Here is a 24,407-nt window from a genome sequence, read left to right on the forward strand (position 1 = left end):
GGGGTCACTTTTTTTCAGATCACAAAGTCACTCGAAGATCTGAGAACAATGAAAACATTTCAACAATGAAATCTATTGACAAGCACGAAAATAAGCCTCAAGAGTTATGATTTGTCATTACAATATGCTAAACATAACAAAAATTGGTACGATGATAGAAAACCCACAATAATTACCATCACTTGCAAGCGCTAAATTAATGGTAAAATCATAAAAGAGTTCAAATAATTTTGGTTTTGGAATTTCGATTATTTTAATCGATTATTCCCATATAAGAATGCACGTATCAGTTCAACTCAATTTTTCTCGAAAACTACTGGTTTTTTCATAGTGAATGTTTTTTTGGTTTTTACGTAAAATTGATCAAGGAATTCAAAAAAAAGACGGTTGTGGATATAAAGTCAGTGGCGTAAAAAATAAGGGGGGAAATATAAGCTATTACCCCGCTGGAACGCCACTGGCTACTGATACTGAAGCAAACATACCACTGGAGGAAGCACATTCTAGCTCGTAATCGATTTGCTGAGTTTCATTAATTTATTCCTTTTAGTCCGGGAGCTACGACGAAAAGGGTCTTTTTATTTTGCAACTTCAACGCCCTGTATTTCTGAAACGGCTCATTTCCGGATACACATGTCCTACCTCATTTTTCATCATTTTGCAAGAGGAATGACGTGGTATAAGTTTGTCCGTCGAATTCTGAAACACCCTGTATAATTCCATTTATCCAAGCTATTAGAATAAATGTATGCAATACTTTCTCGAGGTGAACTAGAAGTTTGCTACTTCTACATCTGTAAAAACTTCTCCATTCAGAACCATTTTTTTTATATTCCGAATGGTTGAAATTTCCCAAAAAGTCTACGAAAACTTTGAATTCCCCTACAAAAATCACTTCTCTTCAACAAACATAGTTTCATGATAACCTGGAACACTACGTATTTCTAACTAAACATATCTACGTTTATTTCGGAATATTCTACTGAATGAGACTCCAAAGAAAGCAGATGATGCTGGTATATCAATGTCATTGGAGTGTTTTTTTCGAAGGACAGTTTTTTCAATAGAATTGTGGGTTGAAAGGTCGAAGACTGGTGAAGACCTGGTGAAGGTTTGGTGAAGGCATCAGCTTGTTGTTCACCTGTCGGATATGATTTGTTCGTTATATAATACGTTTGCACCATTAGAGTCGAAAATGACAGATTGAATGCGGGATACTGACAGCAAGTTATATGGAACGTCTGGGGAATACAATACATTTTCCAGTTTGCCGTCAACTTTCCAAGGACTTCTGTGAGCATGAATATGTTGTAAAAACATCGAGTCGATTTACAATGTGATCTGTTGCCCCAGAGTCCAAGAAGAAAAACATTTCATCAGATTTTCCATTGTTCAGACCCGTCGAATTTCCAGCCATGAAGATGAATCCGCGTTTATTGTCCCTAATTGTTTGAATAGCTTGTTTTGCTAGCTTCTTCTTGTAGTGGTAACAATCTCTTTTTAAGTGGTTTCTTCTTCCACAATGTTCACAAATTATATGTGAGACTTTATGTGGTGATTTGTAGTATGACTTCTTCATTCTTGTTTTTCTGGTTACTTTGTGTTTCTTTTTTTTTGAATCTAACACCTGGGGTTCCTGAGGTTTTTTGATTTCCAGTCTGCATTACCTTCAAATCTATGCTGTTATCATTTCTTTTCAATACAACTTCATGATCTAACAGTCTTGTTTTCACAAAAGCGAGACTTCTTCGTTCATATATGATATCCAGGCCTTTAAGAATATCTTTGGCAGAATATTTTTCTCTTGCGAAGCTCTGAAATGAATTACTCATGTATTCAACTATTCTGCTCTTTGCGATCAGATTTTTCTTCGTCCATTCGTCATCTTGTTTTCCAACATCCTGGTTTATAACATCCAAAAGTTGTAGGTCAGCAAATAGTGATTTCACACAGAACTTCTAGATGCAATAACGTTTTTCATTGAATGGTTGAATGTTTCGTTTATTATTTTGATATCCATGTTATTTACATAGAGCAGATACACAAGAACGTAAGTTCACTTTTGATTTTGTTTTACGTACACTGGGCCCATAACCTGTTAGGATAGGGCACCAAATTAAAGCGACCAGTTGAACCATGAACATTGAATTAACATGTCAACCACTTTCAAACAAACATTAAATTTCACGAAAGGAAAAATGCTTTCCAAACTACTATTTCTATATAAACATTGAATTATACAAAAAAACATTTTTTCTATTAAGTTTGTATTCCAAATATTCGTTATGGAATTGAATCAATGATGGATATCAATATTTCGAAATAAGACAATTGCCTTATTCTCTCTTCAGCACCAATCTCTTTATCTCTTCACAATATGAAGCACTAAATTCATTCATAAAATTACGAATTTATGTTACGAATGAGAGTACGTAATGAAATTTATTCGTTTATTTGATTCGATCCTAGCCATAGGAATCTCATTTGAATTGAAAGGGGTATATTTTCAAGAGTATATTTATGGGGAAATGGAGGTTTTGTCTTTCTACTTCTACTTCCATAAAAAAAATGTGGAAATCTTCCAAAAGAAGAAAGAAAACAATGAATATCAAAATAAATTCTTTACTATGTTGTGAAGATCTTGTGAAGAAGTAACTTTCAGACCCAAACTGGAAGAAAAAGCCGTGTCGAAACAACTACTTTCATAAAGACTTCGAAATACATGAAAAAACTAATACTTTCGAAACAACTACCTTCACATGAACTTTTTTTTATATAAAAATGGAGAGGTAGAAAACCAAAACCTTTTTTTTCCAAAAAGTAGATACATTTTATTGGTTTCCTATTGGAAAGAAAACGCAAAGAAAATGAATTAACAAATCGGTTGAACAATGATTGAAATTGAATAACTTTTTTCGAGATCAATTGCCCTAACACCAAACTGATATTTTTGCACTCGACGCGCGTTTCGCCAACAAAGTTAGCATCCTCAGGAGCATCCTCAATTTTCTTCTCCCGAGGATGAAAGTTATTCAACTTTCACACCAAAGGTTCCAATCTCATCGTTATTAATGATTGAAATGTCATTAGTATGCAAATAATAAAAAATAATGAAAACGAGTTGCCTAGATATAATGTCTCCAGCTTATATTTATTCAATCTAGTACGGAAAGTTATTTGAAAACTGAAAATTTAAAAATGAATGTGTTATTTTCCTCAGTGTATAAAACCGATGGAAAATTCAAGGTTTTGGCAGCTTTTACAGAGTTTTACAATCAATAAATGCACTACATACTAGATCTATTCAAGTGATCGAAATGACATAAGCCAGTTCTCATGACAATCGATGTTTTTGAAAAGTAACTATAAATTTGGAAACCTAATAACTGGAAAAAATCTCGACATATCTTCCTCGTTAAGGAAGCTCAATCGATCGAGATATTGCCATCCCATAATCAAAAAAAAATATTTTCAATCAAAGCTCTCTTGTATAGTAATTTCAGATGAAATCATCTGGATTCATTCGCCTATGAAAATTCTGAAATGTATGGATTTGCACACATTTCAACCGATTCACTTGGGATATAACCATTGGCTATCATGATGGTTTTAGGTGTATCCTCATGTTTGCTTTATTTGTGGACCAGATGAGTTCATAATAACATACTCTGACTTCATCTCATGACAACTTCGAAAAGGAGTCGTTTCATATATCGTGATAAGTATAACTATTGTCTTTCTAAAGTTTCGAACTGGAGTTATTGTGATTATGACTACAAATGACGACTATGAGAATACTTTTTCATCACAAAATCTAATATAACCTTCCAGATGTATAAACAGTTTTATTGCTTTTTCTCACGTAATGAACAATAATATTTCATTACTTAGGTATTCGTAGGTTAGTGCTTGCTTCTTTTATTTGTTGTGTAGTCGCAAAAGTAACGTCCCATTTGATATGTAAACTTATGAAAGTGATATATAAGTTGTTATATTTATTATTTCCTGAAGAAAAAACTGCAGATGGAATTGATCACAAGACCTAAATATTAAATAGGGATAAAGTTGAGTGTTTTCAGTTCAAGGTTTGTATATCATTGACTATAACTCTTAGAGTGAAACTATAAAGTGGACAATTTTCAGATTGAATGATTTTGATAACAGTAGTCTCAAAAATTGGAGCACAAAGTTATGTCTTCAAATATATATTGACAGATCAACTTATGGAAAGTGGAATACTTGGATGATAATAGTAAGACACTAGAAAAGAGCTCAATCCACAACGATGTGAATCATCTATGAGTTTTTACTACTTCGACTGATAAATTAGTAGAACTCAGTTCTGATTATTATCATCCCAAGTAATAATTTTTGCTATGTTCACAAATTAATTAATTTTTTATTTTTTATGAAAAATTTTAACAAATTTTGTCGATTCCTGGGCGTTTACCTAATCTATTGATAATTCAACAAACCCAGCAACATAATTTGCCAATATGTTTGTTATTTTGCTGTTACAAATATATGGATTCATGAAGTTGCCAGTAATCAGGTATCATTCACAGGATTCCTAGACAATATTCCTATCAAAGGCAAAAATTTCACTTTCACTATCGTCTTCACTGGTAGACATCGATGTTTCGCCATAAGACGTTTGCTTTGGGTACCAGTCTGGATAACATTATAAGGAAAAACACACAATTCATTCATAAATTACGACTTCATGTCACGGAATGAATTTGATCTATTCATGTCGTCCATGATATCGTAATGACATTCATTCGCCTAGCCAAAGGAATCTTGTTTAAATTGAAAGGGGTTATATTTTCAGGAGTGATTCATTTTTGAGAAACAATTTTTTTGGCTTTCTACTCCTCCATCTTGATACAAAAAATGTGTAAACTTTTCAAAGAAAGGAAGTAATCAATTTCAAAAGAAGTGAATCTATACATAGATGTGCGTTAAAGTTACTTCTTTGCATGGTCTACACATCTATGTATAGAGTTACTTCTTTCAAAATTGATTACTTCCTTCCTTCATTTGGAAAATTTCCACATTTTTTTATATCAAGATGAATGAGTAGAAAGCCAAAAGCTTTCTTTAGCAAAAAACAATAGCCCCTAAAAATATAACCCTTTTAATTTAAACAAGATTCCTTTGTCTAGGATTTAATCAAATGAGCGAATGAATGTCATTAGAATGTAATCGACGACATGAATAGATCGAAATCATTTCGTAACATGAAGTCATGATTTATGAATGAAATATGTGTTTTTTCTCATAATGTTATCCAGATTGGTACGGAAGAGCCCTAAGGCAAGTGTCTTATGATAAAATATCGATGTCTACAGTGTAAGTGAAATTTTTACCTTTCTTTCAGTATGTTGTATAGGAATCCTGTAAATAATATCTGATTCAATTCCATAACGACTGTTTTGAGTACAAACTGAATAAAGAAATGTTCATATAAAAGTATTTGTTTCGCATGAATATTTTTCTTTCGGGTAATTCAATGTATATATGAAAGTAACTGTTTCAGATGGACTTTTTCTTTCAGTTTGTGTCTGAAAGTAACTTTTTTTCATGATCTACACATGTATGTATATAGTTATTTCTTTTGAAATTGATTACGTCCTTCCCTTCTTCGAAAGATTTCCACATTCTTTTGTATCAAGACGGAGTAGTAGAAAGCCAAAAACTTTCTTTTCCAAAAAGGCATGAATGTTTCCTCAATATACCACACATTACCTGACTTCCTTTGGAAATGTATCCAATTCTTATAGCAATAATGATTGTTTTCATTTGGTTGGACATAATAGGTAACAAGTTGAAGTTAATTTGAAAAATTAAATATTTGGGAAAGAAGGGTTTTAGCTTTCTACTTTTCGGTCTCCATTCAGAAAAATGTGGGGATCTTCCAGAGAGAGAAAGAAAGCAATCAATTCCAAATCGAACTCTTTACGAAAATGTGTAGATCACACAAAGAAGTAACTTTCAGACAAAAACTGAGAGAAAAAGCACTCTCGAAACAAATACTTTCATATGAACATTGTATTATACAAAAAAAATACTTTTCACCATTCAGATTTTACTCCAAACATAATAGGGTTGCTACACAATAAAGTATATGAGAAAGGTAAACTTTCACCTACATGGTACACTGTCATCCTCAATGGCGGCCATCGATGTTTCGGAATAAGACACATGCTTCATTGCCTCTTCAACATCAATCTTAATAACATTACGAAATGAATGAATCAATTCATTCATGAAATCACGACTTTATGTTATTTCATCGATTTTAGGATTGAAAATAGTATATTTTGATGAGAAATAAAATGTGAAGTAACTTTCAGGCACAAAAGTTTCCATACAAAGATTTGAGGAAAGGTGAAGTGAGAAACACGAGAAATAAACAAAACTTGGTGGATGAGGAGAAGAAAATGGCAACGATACCGAAAAGTATTGAGAATCTCCACACATGAATACTTGATACCTTTTGTTGACCATCTGTGGTCGAGAAAAACTACATTAGGTTCATTAGCTTGTATGAGCTTGAGGGTGGAGAACAAATAGTTCCAATGAATTCGGTATTTCTCATTCCCCACAAGGAATTTAATATCCACCGGAGCGTAGAGCAACACCGGTGTCTTGCCAATACCGTGAAAGTGCCGTAGGTGGTCATTAAACACTTTAAGAACCACTTTGTGTCGATGGATATAGGCTGATACCGTATATGCTGTACATGCTGACAGCAAGTGCTCAGGTCTCAGACGCCTCGCTGGCAGCTACCCTTGAGGGAAATGTTCCAATTTCTGCTCTCTCATGGATGCGGGTCATGCAGAGAAGGATATCCGAAATCATGACGACTTCATTATTTTGATTAGTATTATTACTATTTTTATTCTAAGGAGAAAGTAAAAGTACACTATCATTTGGTGAAAAACTTTTTTCATTTCAAATGATCGACATTGAGACATTTGGTATTGAATAAACCCACTATAAGATATAAAGTTTTCCATAAAATTCAAATTATCCAGTATGAAATCCATACATTTCTATATGTTTGAAGAACGTTGTTTCATATGTACACAAAACTTACTCTGATACTTTACATATCCATTGGACACCCAGTATGTTGGTAGTTATTTTTGAAACATTGCTCTCGTTGCTCTCCATATACAGGATGTAACATGGGTACCTCAAAATATTCAAGCGACGTATTCCCGAGACAATTTCAAGAAAAAAAGTCTATGTGAACTTGTGTCCGGAAATGCTTCGTTTCGGAGATACAGGGTGTTGAAATTGAATTATTAAGATCATTTTAAAAAAATAACATTCGCAAAAAATTATTTGCACGAAATATGGTACCTGGAGTTTTTTTGATGTGTGAAATCATAATTTTGTATTAATTTCCATGTAACATCTAAAGGGCGTTGCGTTCATTTCAAAATGCTTTTTTGACAATGAACTCTTGGTATTTTTTATGAAAAAATCAAATTTTCACACCTTTTCCAAGTAAAAAGGTACACTTCCTCAACAACGCTGAAGGTGGTCGTTTTCGAAATTATTACAACTTTCTTTATCGAAGTGAGTACTTATATATGTGGTGAATCTCGTCAATATAAAAAAACTTTTTTCTATGAAATGTTCAGCGAAAAATCATCAAATTTCGAGATACAAATAACCAAAAACCTACCATATTTTGAAAAGTTTCAACAATTTGTATCTGTGTAACGAATGGTGTTTCGATGAATATTTCATGAAAAAATTTGTTTGTTTTGACGAAATCCACCACATACTTAGTTTCTGTGGCGTTCTCATCAACTTTACTTAGCGCCCTAGAAGCTAAGTAATACGCATCGATATAGAAAGTTATAAATATTTTGAAAACGATCGCCTTCAGCGTTGTTGAGGAAGTGTACCTTTTTCACTTGGAAAAGGTGTGAGATTGGGTTTTGTTATGAAAAATACCAAAAGTTTGCTGTCAAAAAGTTAGGGCAATTCAAAATAAAAAATGACAGCGTACGTAGCGCCCTCTGTTAAATGAAACCTAATTCTAAATTATGATTTCCCACGTCATAATACCTCGGGCACAAATTTCGTGCAAATAACTAATTTTTTACAAACGTTATTTTTAAAAAACAAACAAAAAATTCAATTTCAACATCCTATATCTTCGAAACGAAGCATTTTCGGACACAAGTTTCTATAGACTTTCTGTAAATTGTCTCAGGAATACGACACCAGAATATCTTAACGTACTTATGTTCCACCCTGTTCCACCCCTATCCTCCACACACGCACTGTTGATACACCTGGTTTAACTTTCAAACACTATAAAAAACCCAACTCGTTCATTCAAAATCATCTTATTAAATCAATTTCCACAAATGAACCCATAATATTATGTAGAGTTAGTGTGCAAATAACTATCATTAAAAACTCTAATTGTATAATTCAGAATATTTTTTGAAATTGGTAATTATATTGTTACTCTCCTGAAGTCATGCCAAAAATAGTTTTATTTTCATTCTGAAGTATTTCTCTTCAGTCTACTGAAGTTGTTTCAGTGGGACAAATGATTTCACCAAGCAATTTTCAAAAGACCTCCTAAAAGTAATGGAGGTCTTTTGAAGGAGGTCTTCTTCTGAGAAGACTTCCTTTTGGAAAATTCACTATACTCAGGTACGTTTCATGAGGAAATAGTATTTCTTCTTCACCTATTTTTCTTTTCAGTAAATTCGATATAATCAATTGATAAAATCGAATTTCCTATTATCATCGAGACTTGGGATGAGAATATTTCGCTGTGTTATATGGATGTCGATTTGTTGAATCTTCGAATGTAGGACAAAGTTTAGAGTTTGAATGGCTTCTGGAATCATTTTTGTGTATGACTCCCCAGCTTTCTGAAAGAACGTTCCCTGCAAAAATGGCCGTCGATGGATATCTCTCGAATTCTTTTACCCTCAACGCTGTTTTTTTTAAGTACAAAACAATAGCACTACAGGAAATTACTTGAGGCGCTCTCAGAGAGGTGCCTGTGCCTGTGTTGCACAGGGATCCTAACCAGGATCCTAACCAGGTTCAATTCAATGCCACAAAAACCCAGGCATCGATTTTCTCCGAAAAGATAAATGTCTCCGAACCGGATATAATGATGTCAGGAGTTAAATACTTTGAACGGAGAATTGTGTTTTTAAAAAATATTAATTTTATAAATGTACAATTGAAAACGACTTTCTCTATCAAGAGTTACAAATAGAATGAATAAAAATGAACATTAAAATGATCAACGTCGCCTCGCAAGTCCAGATAAGGATTTCTTGGAAAACCGCTGTCAGCAGATCATGTTTCCGTGAGAGCAGCAATCCGTGGGAACGGTCGTTCCATAACTCCTCCCTCCTTGAGTTCAAAAATGACGGAGTCATTTTTGTCTGGAAGGAACCATTTCGATTTCCGGGGTATTATCGTCCTTTTTCGTCTTCCTAGAGCGAAGCCATTTGGGTATGATCTTCTTTCTGATCAGTACGATCAGAATCAGTATCAGTATGATCGATCCGAAGATGATTCCGACGATCAACGTGTTGTTGGTGTTATCGACTACGTCGATCTTTTTCACTGTTGACAACTGTCCTGCCAAGTTGTGGAGCTCGTACATTTCGTTTAAGTTGAGTTTGGAGAAGTTTTGCGTCTCGTAGCCATTCGGGGTTTCCACATTGTTGATATGGATTTTTGGCAGAATCAGAGGTTTTCCTTTTTGAATTTTCATGTTGTTGGAAAACGTCTTATGGATTATTCGGATTTCACATGATTTGGGTATTTTGACGAGTGTGGGGATGCTAACTTCGATATATCGATCAGCTCTGCACTTTGAGAAAATTCTTTCTTCTCGTACGGGAATGATCAGCACTTCCTCTTGGGTGATTTGTTCGGCTATGGATTCGCCTACGTTGATTGGAATGGGTTGGCAATTTGTTGTGATATTGCCTTCAATCAGCTGGGTTGTGCACTGGTCCTGTGGGTAGTAGTCTTCTATATAGAAATATGTTTCCTCCAATAATGGACACAGGTTTGATTCGAATTGATTTTTCGAAGCTGCTCGTGCCAAATAGGGATATTTGAGGACATAAATATGGTGGTTTTGGAAGATGGGGTACAGGTGATAAAACATAAAAATTTCGTTTCTGATAATTGGAACATGAATTGAGAAAATCAATTTCGTGTTCGAAAATGTAACTTGTGTGCCAAAGAATTGATAGTATGACAAAATATTTTCGAATTTTGGAATTTCGCTTTCATCGTAAATTTGACTCAAGTATTTTATCATTTCTTCCAGATCTGAACTGGATATAATTGAATTATGCAAAGCATTCAATTTTGCGAAGGTAATTGCGTCTTCTACGTTGTCAATGAATGTTATGATATTTTGGCAGTCCAAAATGATCTGAGAAAGTACACCTTGAAAACTGATATAATTTTTGAGATCGACAATGGTTTTTTGAATGACAAACTGGAATGTTTTCAAGCTGTTTTCGAGCGCTTCTTGATTTGAATTGAGCGTTCGAATGGTTCGATTATAGTGATTGATTAATTGTTTTGATAGAGAGGTTTCAAGATTCAATTCGTGAATGATATTTTCTTGATTTTTTTCCAATATTGCAATGGTTTGATCGTAACGCTTTCCATCATCAGCGTCAAGTGTTCCGAAAAGCCATTTATTGATTTTGCCGATTCCATTGATCATGCCACGTTTAACACGAATATGTGGTTGAAGGTTGTCTAGTTTTGTCTGAGTTGTTTGAATGAGATATTCAGTTCTCTGAAGCATATTTTCGGATAGACCATGGTAGGAAATTGGATTGGTAACGTTTTCCTTATTGAAATTATTTTTGATTATACTGAAATATATTTTTAACTTATTCAATTGATTGATAATTGGACTCAAATCGATGTAGTAAAGAAATGTATGTTTACTATAGATAATTTTGGCGTTGCCTAATTGTATGGGAAGAATGGGGTTATGAATGGTATTGATTTGAATGTCTTCGTCACATAGTACTTGAAGTACGTGAAGTATTAGGGTCAGGGTTGGTAACCTCATTTTCGTCAGTTCCCTGTAACAAAGTTTTTTTGTTAGTCATGGGCTTTCGGGCAATATTTTTGTGATAGGTTCCTTTGTTGGTTTTTAACTTTATTTTTGTTTCCTTGAGTATTTTAGTCTTATTGAATTTGGGTCGGTCTTTTTGTCGTGCTTTGGTCCTGATATATGCTACTTGTTGATCAGAAAAATCAGGGGGTTCATCTCGGTTTTCATTTCTCTTTTCTATACATTTTTCTTTGGTTTGTTGGTTTGTCTGTTGTATAGATTGGTACAATTTTTGGGTAGTGTCTTTATGGGCTTGAACGTATTCTGAAATAATGATATGATCACTGAGATCGAATGGATTCGTATTATTGATGTGACCTTTCACTACTTCGAACGGGGTGAATTTTGTGACACTATGAATTGAGTTATTATATCCTAGGAGGGCACGTTTCATTAATTGCTCAGGGGAAAGATTCTTGTTTTCCTCTCTCAATCATCGATAATGTTCGATCAAGGTCGAGTGAAACCTCTCCACAGGGGAATTGGAATTGCTATTTTTGGGAGTTGTATAATGAAGTTCTATTCGATATAATTTACAAAAGTTTTCTAGTTTTTTATTTTTGAACTCAGTACCAGAGTCAGTGGTAATTTTTAGCGGTAATCCATGATGAGAAATGAAATTGAGAAGGTTTTCGAGAACTAGGACACCGGTAAGGGCTCTTAAGGGGTATGCTTGACCATATCGAGAAAAGGAATCGATAATTGTAGTAAAACTTTCGTTCGATATCGTGAATGTATCGATATGAATATGTTCGAATGGTTTTGAAGTGGTAGGAGTGAGATTGAATTTTATGATTGTTGGATTTCGATCATATTTATTCTTTTGACATATTCCGCAGTTATTGACAAAATTTTGGATATCATCAATCATTTTAGGCCAATAAAAACGTGAACTCAGAGATTGTTTCATTTCATTGATACCTCTGTGACACGTTTTTTTCGTATGGTAAAGTTGAAGTTTTTCCTCTTGGTCATTTGATGTTTCTACATCAGTAAGGAATGTGGGACATTCGACAATTTTGAAAGAGAAATTTTTGAAAAGGTATTGAATCGTATTGCTGAAAAGCCTTCGCAATGAAGGGTCTTTAAAGTGAAGTGCGTACGTTTGTTTTGGATCAATGTATTCTTTGAGTAATTTGACGATGTTATTTTTGATGTTTTTTCTCGGTAGTGTGACATATGACCGAAAATTTTCAAAAACTTTTTCGATCTTGCACTTCAATTTTTCTATATCCCCAAGTGTGATGATTAACTGGTTTTTATATGTATTTATAGCCCGCTCTGAAATGGGAATATTACATATAGGGTCCTCAAGTGAAGTGTGAACAGTTTCTGAGTCAGAATTTTCTTCTTTTTCTTTTGGAGGAATGATTTGAATGTCAGAAATTATATTGATTTTCTGTGGATTTTTCGGGGGTTCGATAATTTGGAGAACGGTCTCGTCCAATTCAGGGATTTCTTCGGGATTTGTCAATATGTCTCTGATTATTTCGTCGACGTCACCTGGATTATTTTGAATGGATAAAGTTTCAAGGGCATTCAAATCGACGTTGGAAGGGTTTCTAGAAAGGGCATCAGCTGCTTGATTTGACTTGCCTTTTTTATACTGTATGACGTATTCAAACTCTTCGAGTTTTAAACGCCAGCGTACCAACCTAGAGTTGGGTTCTTTCAATGAAAAGAGCCACTGAAGAGGTTTGTGATCGAAAAATATTGTAAACTTTCGACCGAATAAATAGGGCCGGAAATATTTACAGCTCCAGACGATGGCAAGAAGTTCTTTTTCGATTGTCGAATAATTGACTTCTGCTGGGTTCAGTGTCCGGGAGGCATAGCATATTGGGTGGTCATTTTGGGATAATATGGCGCCTATTGCGAAATTTGAGGCGTCCGTGGTCAGTTCGAATGGTTTCTCGAAGTCAGGATATGCTAGAACAGGTTCAGACATAAGTATTGATTTGCATGTATTGAAGCAATCAATAAAGTCTTTCGTGTGCTCTACTTTTTCATTTTCCTTAAGACATTTGGTCATGGGTTTTGTGAGTCTGGCGAAATTCTTAATAAATTTCCGATAATAGCCCAATAGTCCCAAAAATGATTTTATATCTTTTTGAGTCTTTGGAATTGGGAAATTTTTGATAGCCGTGATTTTTAGGGGATTAGGTTTGATACCTTCCGATGTAATCACATGTCCTAAAAATTCGACTTCTTTTCGAAGAAATTCCGATTTATCTAATTGAATTTTCAAACGAGCTTCTCGCAATTTGGAAAATACCAATTTGAGGTTTTGAATGTGCTCCTGAAGTCCAGTGCTGAAAATAATGATGTCATCCATGTAGACCATGCAGATTTTATTTTGCAAGTCTTTGAGGACCTCATCCATTACTCGTTGAAAGCTTGATGGTGCGTTTTTGAGACCAAACGGCATCCTCAAGTACTCATAATGACCATGATCCACATTAAATGCGGTTTTTTCGATAGAATTTTGGGCCATTTCAATTTGGTGGAACCCACTGGCCAGATCGAGGGTGGTAAAATATTGAGCACGTACCAATTTATCCAATATGTCATTAATATTGGGGATTGGGTATCGATCATCTATAGTTTTTTCGTTGATTTTACGATAATCAACAACTATTCTCCATTTTTGTTTACCAGATGAATCGAGTTTTTTGGGCACGATCCAAATGGGGGACGACCACGGGCTACAGCTGGGTCGTATGATATTTTTCTCAAGCATATCGTTGATCTGACGTTGGACTTCTTGTCTGTGAACGTATGGATACCTATATGATTTGGTGTGTACCGGTATTTCATCTGTAGTCCTTATCTCATGTTTGATTTTTGAAGTAAATGTCAACTCATCTCCTGGTTTGAGAAAGATATCCGAATATTCTTTGCATACTCTGATTATAGCGGTCTTTTCCTCTGAATTCATGTGGCCAATGCGAATTAAGTCTGCGATATTCAGGTCGGCTTCGTTTGATACGGAATGGTCATCTGTCTGTCTGTCGGGGTTTGTGAAAGATTCGAGGGTGAATATTTCGTATGTCGAGGATACAAATTGGGTGACAGGTAGGGGTTCAAGTAATTTTACTGAAATCGTTTTATTGGTGGGGTTTTGAATTTCAATCGGGGCATATCCGTTTTTGGCAATAGTCAATATTTGGGGAATAATGAGATTATTCATAGTTCCTTCGATTGTCAAAATTTCGCCTTCGTACACACTCACTGGCAGATTTTTTATCATCTTTTCCAGTGGGTTTACTGAAAAGGAAACACTGAAATCTGAAGGTTGTCTGAATTTGAAAGGTATTTCAGTATTTTTTCCTATCAATTTCTTATTAATTAAATCGATATTGAGGTTCATGTTTATTAAATCTGTCAGTCCTAAAACGCCATCGAAATAGTCATGAAAATCGAATAAGATGAAATCAATTTCATAATCCGTATTGAATTCAGAAAAGGCTGGTATTGAAGCTTGATATCTGACCTTTCGACAACCAGTTGCCGTTTTTATAATGGTATTGGAGTGATATATTTTATCTGGAAATAATTTTTCAATTATCGAAGGTTTGATTATCGATCGAGAGCTTCCCGTATCGATAAGTAGTTTTAATTTTGGGTTTTTGGTTTCTACATATGGTAAGGCATTATTGCATGAGAGATTAATTTCAGCTAGGTCGATTGGTCTCGTTGGCTAGCCGTCTGAAAATTTGCGATTTCGTCAGGGTCTAAAATGTCATCGTTTGAGATACAAGGTGGTTGTTGATCGAATTCATTTTCGAAATTATTGCCTTGATCAGGGCTTTCGTCTGTATTGGGGTGTTCGTAATATTGATATTGGTTGGTAGGTTGATCATAAAAATCAATCGGGTTTTCATATTCATTTGAAAATAATTCCTCTGATATGAAATTTGGGTTTTGATTCTGTTGGAAGAATCGTGGTTGGTTTTGGAATTGGTTTGAACCATATTGCGTTCTGAAGTTGGTCCTGGGGTCTTGCCGGTATTGAGGAATTTGTTGGTGGGACATCCTAGTGGGGTTTCTAGAAGTAGTCGACATGGGTTCAGGTTTTGGCAGTTGATTTGAAGGAATTTGTTTGGGTTTGAAGACATTTTGAGGGGTACCAAACACTTCTCGATTAGTAGGATATTTTCGGGGTGGTAGTTGCCTGGGTTGGACATTTATTGGTTGATTGGGCCAAATGGGTCTCGGAGAGAAGTTTGGGTTCGAAAAATTGGTGTTGGGATAATTGAATTGTCTCTGTGATTGATTTGGTATTGTTTGTTGAACGGTGGTGTTCGTTGGGACATTGGTCATGTGGGTATGTCTGTTGTTATGAGTATTGAATTTGGTTCTATAGTTATCTTGGGCGGTGCCATATAACTTTTCAAAATTTTCGTATTCGTTCACATACGCCATTGCGTCTTCAAGAGAATTTGGGTTTTTAAGATGTAAATTATTTCTGAGAATACCTGTACATCCAGCAATGAATGTACCAAGTGCAACCTTATCATAATGTGTTATTTGACAAAGTTTCTGTTCTCTACTCAAATTAGAATCATTACTGATTCTCTGTACCACGCTACTTCTAATCAGTTGCAACCTACTTCCGAAACTGAGTAAGTCTTCACCTTTATGAGGTCGACTCCTCGTTAGTTCCAGAACGAGACAATCTATATTCCTACGGTCAGAAAAACACTGTTTCAGAGCATTTTTCAAACTTGCCCAAGTATTGAGTTCTGGTCGATTTCCAACCATGTATTCTGCTTTCCCGATCAATTTTTCCTGGATGCATTCAAAGACATGTTCGTTCAAGGATGCATCGTTGAATGTTTCATAGGTATTAATCAATGAATCGCACCTATCAATAAATTTATTAAGTGTGTTACTGTCACCATCGAAAGGTTTCAGGTTATTAAGTCGAGACTTGAAAAGATCCCAGTTCATTTGAACATTCTGTTGCTGTGGTGGAGCCATTGTTATTATTGGTAATAGTAGTTCAGGTTCGGAATTACTTTCGCTAACTACTGAATTTTCTTGTACTGATAAATTGCCTAGTCTATTCAAAATATCGTCAAGTTCGTTCATGAATCAATATTTAATCAATAATTCTGTATTATTGACTTCAGATTCGGATTTATTGAAATTTCTTAACAAAAATTCACAAAATTGATTTTTTTTTCTTCTTAAATTACTCGTCTAGAATAGACACCGATTTTGTTCGCAATGAACTGCCCTAAATTATCTTCACCGAAATCCTTATGCAGAGGGTTCAGTAAAGGCGAAAAGGAAATTTGGCACTTACAGTTATTTTGGTGGTCCAAAATCTTGTAGTCTCCAGTTCCTCCTCCAATGATTCTTTGTAGCCTCCAGAAGTAGGGTCGTTTCTTGGTCCGTCCGGTACAATCCTCGATGGATCACGATTTTTCGAATTTGTGCTTAAGAAGTAGACACTCCAAGTCGCGAAAAATTACTTTTAACGCACTGCACAAATCCTACCGACTGCGCCAGTTAAATACTTTGAACGGAGAATTGTGTTTTTAAAAAATATTTATTTTATAAATGTACAATTGAAAACGACTTTCTCTATCAAGAGTTACAAATAGAATGAATAAAAATGAACATTAAAATGATCAACGTCGCCTCGCAAGTCCAGATAAGGATTTCTTGGAAAACCGCTGTCAGCAGATCATGTTTCCGTGAGAGCAGCAATCCGTGGGAACGGTCGTTCCATAACTCAGGACTGATAATTCCGCTTTCTGCTTCGATAAGATTGTTGGAGGTTGAAATAGACACCAATATGTCTTGAATTGCAAAGGCTGCTTCTCAAAAGATCAGAACACTGTTCCAAACCAAAGAACTGTAGACACTTCATCAACTTTTGATGCTTCATAAAGCTCAGATCAGACTTTCTTTGGAATATTGTTGTCATGTATGGAGCTCAACTCTGAACATACCCCAAAGCTACTGATTGGAGACGCGAACATCACTTGCAACCTTGATAGTCTGGAACATCGAAGAAAGGTTGGGGATTTGTCATTCTCCTATATATACTTTCACGGAAAGTGTTCAAGTGACTTGGCACTTTTTATTCTACCATCAGAAATACGCGACGAACTGTGGCTGCTCATCGTTTCGAGGTTCAACTCAGTACACCTCGAACTTCACTGTTTGAGAACCCTCTTATTTGAAGAACTGCGTATCTGTGGAATAAACTTCCTGAGAACGTTTTTCCAAATGGATGTATTCTTCAGCGATTCAAATCCAATGTCAATCCCGACTTTCGCACAGGCACCGCTCCAAGAGGATTATCCTGTAGTGCTTGTGTTTTGTATCAAAAACAATAATGCTGTTCTTTAGTCCTCACTGAAAATAGAATATAGCTTCATTATATTTTCAATTCAAAGTTTGGTAAAAAATTTTTTTCTTGAATTACAAACCGTTAATAATCTTTTAAAATCTACAAAAGATTTTGATAAAACTATTTTTGGAATTGCTTTCCAAATTTGTACACTGAAGGGTTTTTGTAATGGAAATGAAAAATAATCCGTTATGATCGCGGATATTCTTAACATACATACTTTTTTGCTAAATGAATATTTACTGCGTTTATTTCCTTGTTAAACACTCTTTTCACTTCGAATGCCACCCGAGTTTTCATTGTGAACAAATTTCTTCAGTGTCAGATTTGTTTCAAGTACTTCTTACTTCTACTAGCATAATGGTTTTCGTGAATTCCACAATGAATATATAAAAGTGACAACCTGCCAAATCTATACAATAATCTATAACTTTAATCATTCACATAAAGCCACATCATTGAAGGGTATAGTTACTGTATTATTGGGCCAAATTTGCTGTTAGTTTCAACTTATCCTCTACTTCATAGTTGATCCTGTACCGAGGTTTCCTTTAACTTTGAAAATGTATACAACCCCTTTTCAGTAAGTAAATATTTTTCAACTCATTTACGAGTGATAGTATCAATTTCTCCGTCAATAAAACTAAGTTATCAGAGTTTTTTCGCGAATAACTCAAAAAAGTAAATACTTTATCGAAAAACATCATCGTTGGTAAAAATACGCGTAATGAAAATAGAAAGGATAGGTGATGTGTAGTGTTTGTAGATTCAGAATAAAATAACTTATTGATGGTTAGTTCTTCGTCAAATTTCATGATCGAAAACATGAAGTAATCGAAAACCAATATATTTTTCCAAAATGCCGGAAGAACCACAATTTGAATTTCATAAAAAATCCCTAGCATCAAAACTAAGCTGATTATGACATAAATAATTTTGATCACTATCCTTTTCGGCAACATACATATGTGAAAATATTTTCCTAACTACCGCACCACTAATGAAAATGATCATCACCATTTCACATAATTCAAAAACAATCTGATGTAGTATTGGTGGATACACATTATATCTATATTGTGTGTGTCATTGATAATTTTCAAGTTACAAAATTACAAAAATGCTCTTTCCACTTCAAGTTTCAACTTTTTCAAGACTGAGTTCTTTAAACCAATCAAACCGATCAAACTTCATACTACAGTTTGAATTGTATAGATCACAAAAATAGGGAACAGCATTATTTTCCTGATGATTTGCTCACTTTGTATACTAGAGACTCCCATGAAAAATAAAACCGAAAGTTTTCCCAAACACTTTAAAAACTTTCTCATTAGTTTCTCTGGAAAAAATTTATCAGTTTTTGCTTAATTCACGTTGAAAGTTTCGTGAATTCCACAATGAAACAATCAACGATTCGTTTGTAATGTGTTCATTATGAACCCACAATTCATTATATCTTTTTATAAGCTACATTTCCACTCAGAATGATTCTTTCGATAAAATACCAACTTTTGTTGTCGAAGAGTATAGACTTTCGAAAAACCTCTGATTAACAAATGTTGCTTTTAATTAGTCTATCTATACAATTCAGGATACATTTTCTGAAAGATACATTTTTCATCTCCAAGAAGGGTGGCATCCATTTCCTTGGAAGCAATCTCCGATACAAGGTCAACTTTGAAGTATTGAGTACCTGAATCGAAATTTTCATGAACTTTGGTGCTGTTTGGCAAAATTATGGGGAAAAAGGTCACTGATTAAACTTATTTTTCAAGTTTCTGAAATTACCTGGAATTCGATATTGTGTATATCGGCTGTGATTTTTTTTTTGATGGTACAAGCAGAAATGTATATTTTTGTGTTAACTTGACCACTCACATTCTTCAGGAGTGATAGTAGAAGTTAACAACATAATTTTTCATAGTAATAGTCGTCCTGAGCGACAACCAAAAACATTGGGACCTTATTTTTGACAGTGCTTGTGTTCAGTGCAGTGCTTGTGGCAGTGCTGTGTTGTTTGTGAAGTGCATGCAAGTTTTATCTCTATGGAGACACAAAAACTGATATTCCATGTGGCTTCCAGATGCACGGGTCAGCCGGTCTTCATTCAGCCCTGGCTATCAAACGGCAGAGGCGACTCAGAGAGCAAGCAAAGAAAAGGGCCGCCGAGAGGAGATACAGTACCAGAACGAATAGTATGGATAGCATGGAGCATGCCCCCAGAAGAGGCAGTTTCCAACCTCCAAAGGATCACGTTTTTGCTACGTCCATTGGAATACTCCATCTAGGAGTATGCTTTGTCGTTCTGGGGCTCTTCTTGATTGGTTCTGGACTATTACCAGACGACCTGGTTACTTGGAGAGGTGGAGGATACTGGAACGAGCTCGTAGTAACTGGAATTTTTGTAAGCTCCATAGGTGTATTCCTCATTGTTTTGAATAAAGTTGTGAGCAAAAGAGAGGAGGATGAGCTGCAGGATTACGTCGCTAGGCAACTCACTCGTTCACGAAGCGGCCACAGACTGGAGAGAGATGTAGAAACCGGCTGTTTAACAACGAAGAATCATAAAAGACACTTGGAGAAGCAGAGAGAAGAGAAAACCAGAGGTATTTCTGAAATAACTCCCACTCATTCACCTCATACGAAAATCCCACCTTCTAATGCCATCAACGGTGATGTCTACCTTGAAAAAATTCTGGAGGAAGACATCAGTGAGAAGGAAATAGGAGATCTCCGTCGTTTAGAGTTGAGAGAAACCATTTCGACAACCACTACTGCTAGCTTGAGCCCAGGCACCCCTTCGGAAACGAGGGAGTTATTAGTCAATGGACGGCAGTACAGTTTCAACTCAAGGCAGTACTGAAATTGATTAGTTCAATTCGACCAAATTCAAAATCCAGGGGTGTGAATAGTTTACCAGTCTATGGATGATGAGTTGAAAGTGTGAAGCTTGTGAAGAAATGCATTATTAATCTTAAATTTTTATACTTCTACTCTGCCAGTCCTCAGCATCTAGAGGGAATTCATTTTTGCAATTAAAGTTAGAACTAGAGCACAAACGAAAGAATTGAAATAATAGTCAAATCATTCTATTATCTACTGTTGCACTTCCAAATTTGGAATTACTAGGATTCATCTTTCATCAATAACCGATACAAATATGAAATACTCGTAAACTGGCATTGTCAAGAAATGAAGATGTGATGTTTGAAAAAATCACTCACTAAATGTTCCAATTTGGTATATTGAATGCAGGTACTCACATATTATACAACTGTATCCATTTACTAACGAAGTGAGTCGTAATATGAAGCATGAAATCACAAATATTCAAGGAATTATATTTTTTTTATTCGTCTCACATATCCCTAACTAACTTGTCCAAAATATTCGTGACTCAAACGAGTGTGCTTCAGGTTTACCGTTTTTCGCTAACAGTGATAGATGAAAATGGAGTGAAATTTTTTCGGCATTTTATTTACGAAAGTCATTCTGTATATTTTCTTTAAATTTCCACACTTTTCAAAACCAAAACGAGTAAAACAAATTCAGAATATGCATATCTGTATGTATTCGATACATTCATTCATACCTATCGAATTCTCATAACATATTCATAGCATATTCTCATAACATATTCATAGCAAAATATTGAGAAAACGATTGTGATAACATAACAAACATTATTGAAGAAAACAAAATCCGGGCTGGTAGGTCGTGGTGACCGTTTTGTTATCTGAAGCTACGAAGCTACAGAGAATAAGTTCCAGATCAGTTTCTGCGCCACATCAACTCAGTTCATCCTTGCGTCTAGTTAACCTTGAAAAGGAAAAAAAATTGAATGTACTGATCAACAAAAAATTGACAGAAAACTAGGTCACATAGTTTATCGCAAACATACTCATACCGATTAGTTTCTCAACAAGAATTCAAACCAACATTCAAGGAAAAACGTGTTATGATCGTACTACCAGAATTTGTGTGCCAAATATTCTTGAAGAAGAACTTTCTCAACTAGATCAAGCTCTATCGGCAAATAGGTTCACAGCGCAAGAAAATAAACGTGCTCTTCAACTCAGTGGAAGGAATAAGTCAACTTCGACCACAATCCAGTCACAATGTCACAATATTAAGACATGTATTGCAGTCAACGTCAATCAGAACAGCCCTCAGCCTTCTGAAGTTATAAATACAAGTGAACACGGAGATCTCTAGTCAGTCGTTGCAGAGACTTCGAGATATAAGTTTCGTCCTCGTAGTCAACGGACGTACAACTGATGATGTCTGCCACAGATGCAGACGAAAAATGCTTGTTACAACAAGTTCTAGGTTAGTCTACCAGCCCAAATTTTGTTCTCTTTGAGTGTTACTTGATCGTGAAAGTCTGACATTATTGGTATAATGATCTAATTTGTTAGGTGGACTAGGAGTGACTAATTTTTGGAAAAGAGAGTTTTTGGCTTCCTACTACTCCATCTTGAAAGAAAAAAATGTGGGAATCTTCCAAAGAAAGAAAGAAAGCAAAAAATTTCAAAAGAAGTAACTTTATGTATATATATATATATATATATATATATATATATATATATATATATATATATATATATATATGTGTGTAAATTATGCGAAGAAGTAACTTCCAGACACAAGCTGGAAGAAAATGCCCTATAAGCATTGAATTACACGATAGAAAAATTCTTTCGAAACAAATACTTTCATATGGATAATGAATTATATAAAAAACACTTTTCTATACTCAGTCCAAACATGCATTATATCAGATATCATTCACAGGATTTCTACACAATATACTAAATGAAAGGTAAAAATTTCACTCACATGGAAAACCGTCATCCTCATTGGTAGACATCGATTTTTCACCGTAAGACACTTGCCTTAGGGCTCTTCAGTGCCAATGTGGATAATATTATAAGAAAAAAACCACACAATTCATTTATAAATTACGATTTTTATGTCACGGAATAAGTTTGATCTACTTATATCATCGATGACATCGTAATAACATTCATTCACTGATTTGAATGAATCCCAGCCTGAAGAAATATTGTTTGTGTTGAAAGAATTATAATTTTTAGGAGTGACTAATTCTTTGGGAAAAAAAGTTTTTGACTTTCTACTACTCCTTGATACAAAAAAATTTTTCAGGAGGGCTTTTTCTTCCAGTTTGTGTCTGAAAGTTACTTCTTTGCATGATCTACACATCTAAATTGTTATTCGGTCAATATGATCGGGCAAGTGTTGATGTATATTTCACAAAAATCTATGAGATATTTTCAGTGAAATAATAATAATAATCTTTATTGAAATAGGAAACAATGAAATAATGAAAAATATCATCCTTTAAAATTGAGTATCAGGAATCGAAGCCAATTTTTTATGTGGAATGAAAACATTGAAAGGTAATCAAAATGAAGTTTCAACTACAGTATTCAATGTTTTTGGGTGTATTTGAATAATCCTGAACAATGAAGTATAGCAATGTCTTATTTTTTGTGAGAACCAGTTCTTCTCCATTATTTAACACTGTTATGAAATGAGCTAGACAATCCCAACCAAAAACTGTTGAGATATTTGTTTGAAGGTGGTTGACAATGTTTCATGGTTAATTTCATAAGTTCGGACTTCCGTTATCTAATATGATATAAAATGATTGGAAATCCCAGAAAGAATTTTTTTTAAATAGCTGAAAAATAATTGTATTAAGCAAAAAATCCTGAAATAATTACAATGAAATAAAATGCAATCAACAACTGAAAATTGAACAATTAACAAGTAATGAAAATCAAAATTGAAAGATTTCAAGACAGGTTACTTCACGACGTTTCGTTTCAGTATCCACAACAGTCATCACCCCAAGACGATTGTGGATACTGACAATCAAAACGTCTTGAAGTAATTTGGCTTGAAATCTTTTGTTTTTAATTTCCATTTCTTGTCAATTGTTCAGTTGTTAATTGTTGCTTGTATTTTATTTCATTGTAATTTAAGTTCTTTTTTGCTCAGTTATTTCAGTTATTTTATTGATTCCTTCAGGGATTTCAAATCATTTTATATCATATTGGACAATGGAAGTTCAAACTAATGAAATGTAAGGATACATTTGATAAGTATGTGTATTGAATTTATCTCAGTAGATATAATATATTAGATTCTGTCGCCAGTGAAAATTAGAACTTGGCTTTCATTTCATCTATTATTTTCAGATATGCATCTCAAATGAAACATTGTCACTTTCTAGTGACATATTTTGATGAATAATTCACATCATACAATGGAAATAAATAATTTCGTTAACAGGAAATTGATCTCCTGCAATCGATACTATCGAAAAACTATGTATTATGTTAAGCTATAGTTTTTTTCTCTGTGATGGATAAAAAAAAAGAGTAATTTCGTTTTGGAAAACCACTACAACCATTCATTCAATCGATTATTCGATATCCTGTGACTCACTCTGTAGTAAATGTTTCCAAACTCATCATCAAGGATTTGATTAGAAATAATTGGTCATAGTTATAAAATTGTTTGAAACTGGAAACTTCTCATTTCTCAACAACAGTGTGGATATGGATTGAAACAGAATGCGAAGTGAAAAGTAAATCCAACTGAGCCGTATCGAATGACGAAAGCTTTCTCTGATAGTATTTTATCTCAGTGCTCTTTATTTTCCAGAGATCATAAATTTAGCACGAAGGAAACCTCCATTAACCGACTCAACGAGATAAAATGAAGTGCAGTGAAAATAACAAGTCAGTCGCTAAGGAGAGTTTTATCGGCTACAAAGCTTTTAAGCTCTCGTGATGCTCTGGTGATATGTTGCTAATTCAGTGAGTCACTCATGTCAGTGTCAGATTCCACAATATTTTT

General features: G+C 34.6%; 1 protein-coding gene and 1 long non-coding RNA gene across 4 annotated transcripts in view; one reads left to right on the top strand and one right to left on the bottom strand.

The window, feature by feature from the left end:
• Positions 1–24,407, top strand: part of LOC111506965 (uncharacterized) — a 181,936-nt gene that overhangs the window by 87,603 nt on the left and 69,926 nt on the right. Inside the window, exon 3 of one of the 3 annotated variants that reach the window (XM_023162188.2) lies at positions 19,603–22,052. The exons of the other annotated variants lie outside the window; for them this stretch is intronic. Within the exon in view, the coding sequence (XP_023017956.1) occupies positions 19,603–20,382 (780 nt within the window). The 3' untranslated portion in view covers positions 20,383–22,052. Of the gene's footprint in view, positions 1–19,602; positions 22,053–24,407 lie in introns of those variants that run through there. 3 annotated transcript variants of the gene reach the window in all.
• On the bottom strand, positions 16,691–22,449 carry LOC141482534 (uncharacterized). Its single transcript, XR_012465582.1, has 2 exons — positions 22,359–22,449; positions 16,691–17,524 (listed from the first exon to the last, which is right to left on the bottom strand). It is a non-coding gene; the product is annotated as an uncharacterized lncRNA (long non-coding RNA).

Source organism: Leptinotarsa decemlineata, unplaced genomic scaffold (genome assembly GCF_025532065.1).
Source record: "Leptinotarsa decemlineata unplaced genomic scaffold, Ldec_3_MD MMD2_tig00001393_RagTag_RagTag, whole genome shotgun sequence".
NCBI lineage: Eukaryota > Metazoa > Arthropoda > Insecta > Coleoptera > Chrysomelidae > Leptinotarsa > Leptinotarsa decemlineata.